The 1066-nt window shown below is 30.6% G+C and overlaps 1 protein-coding gene across 1 annotated transcript; it reads left to right on the plus strand.

The window, feature by feature from the left end:
• Positions 1–108: 108 nt before the first annotated feature.
• Positions 109–465, plus strand: Tsp_12581a (myosin-2; the record flags this gene model as incomplete). Its single annotated transcript, XM_003366126.1, has 2 exons — positions 109–188; positions 340–465. Coding segments are annotated over 2 exons (206 nt in total), but the record flags the coding sequence as incomplete, so codon positions are not given.
• Between the last annotated feature and the right edge of the window lie 601 nt (positions 466–1066).

Genomic DNA, 1066 nt, shown 5'->3' on the forward strand with positions numbered 1-1066 from the left:
GGTTTTGAATTTTCGATTTGAATTCATTTGAACAATTGTGGATCAATTTTGTCAACGAACGTTTGCAACAGTTTTTCAACCATCACATGTTCGTACTTGAACAAGAAGAATACCAACGTGAAGGAATAAAATGGGAATTCATCGATTTCGGCTTGGATTTGCAAGCTTGCATTGATCTTCTTGAAAAGGTAATAAATTTTAAAATTGTTTTTCATCATTTCTTTTCCATGATTTGTGTTTTTTTTCTTTCAATGTTAATTTCTTTTTCAATCATATAAATTCTTCTATTTTTCCATAAACAACAACAACGCTAATAATAATAATAATAATAATAATAAGAGTAGCAAAGCATTGACGATGATGATGATGACGACAACGACGACAACAACAACAACAACAACATTAGCATTAATAACACCATCTATCTATGTGAGGTTATTCTTTGTTTCAACTTTTCATTGCTGAGATTCATTTGAACAATAATCAAATGGCAAAATTTTCAACTTGATCGCCACACACTTGCTTAGCACATATGCTGAAGAAACAGCCGTTTGCGCATGCTTCCCTCTCTTTCTTTGCTTACTTACTTTTGCAACATATGCAATTGACAAAGTGCCGGCCGCATTGTGTGCATCGCAAAAACTTGCTTATTATAATATATTATATATTAGCTAACTTAACTGACAATAATGTACATACTTTATATATACTAGACGTAGTTTAGCTACTTTTGCCCCTCTTTCATCTACGCTTTCTTCTTTGAACAGAAAAAAACATTATTATTATTATTGTTATTCCTTCTAACCAACTACAACTATGAGAACAATATGAACACGATGACGTCTCCCTGCATAACTAACAATCCGAACAACCCTGACTAAAATAACCAGTTTATCGATAACAAGCTTAAAATGAAAAAAGTCTACAGATTTGTACTTTTGTTTCATATTTTGTAAAATTTCAAATAATTTTCTTAGCAAAAAAAAACAAAACAAAATTTCTTTTTCCTCTAATTATCAATCAAGCAATAATGAATTTTATCAATATTCGCTGTGATAAAGCAACC

This window comes from Trichinella spiralis, assembly GCF_000181795.1.
Source record: "Trichinella spiralis strain ISS 195 chromosome Unknown Scfld6516, whole genome shotgun sequence".
NCBI lineage: Eukaryota > Metazoa > Nematoda > Enoplea > Trichinellida > Trichinellidae > Trichinella > Trichinella spiralis.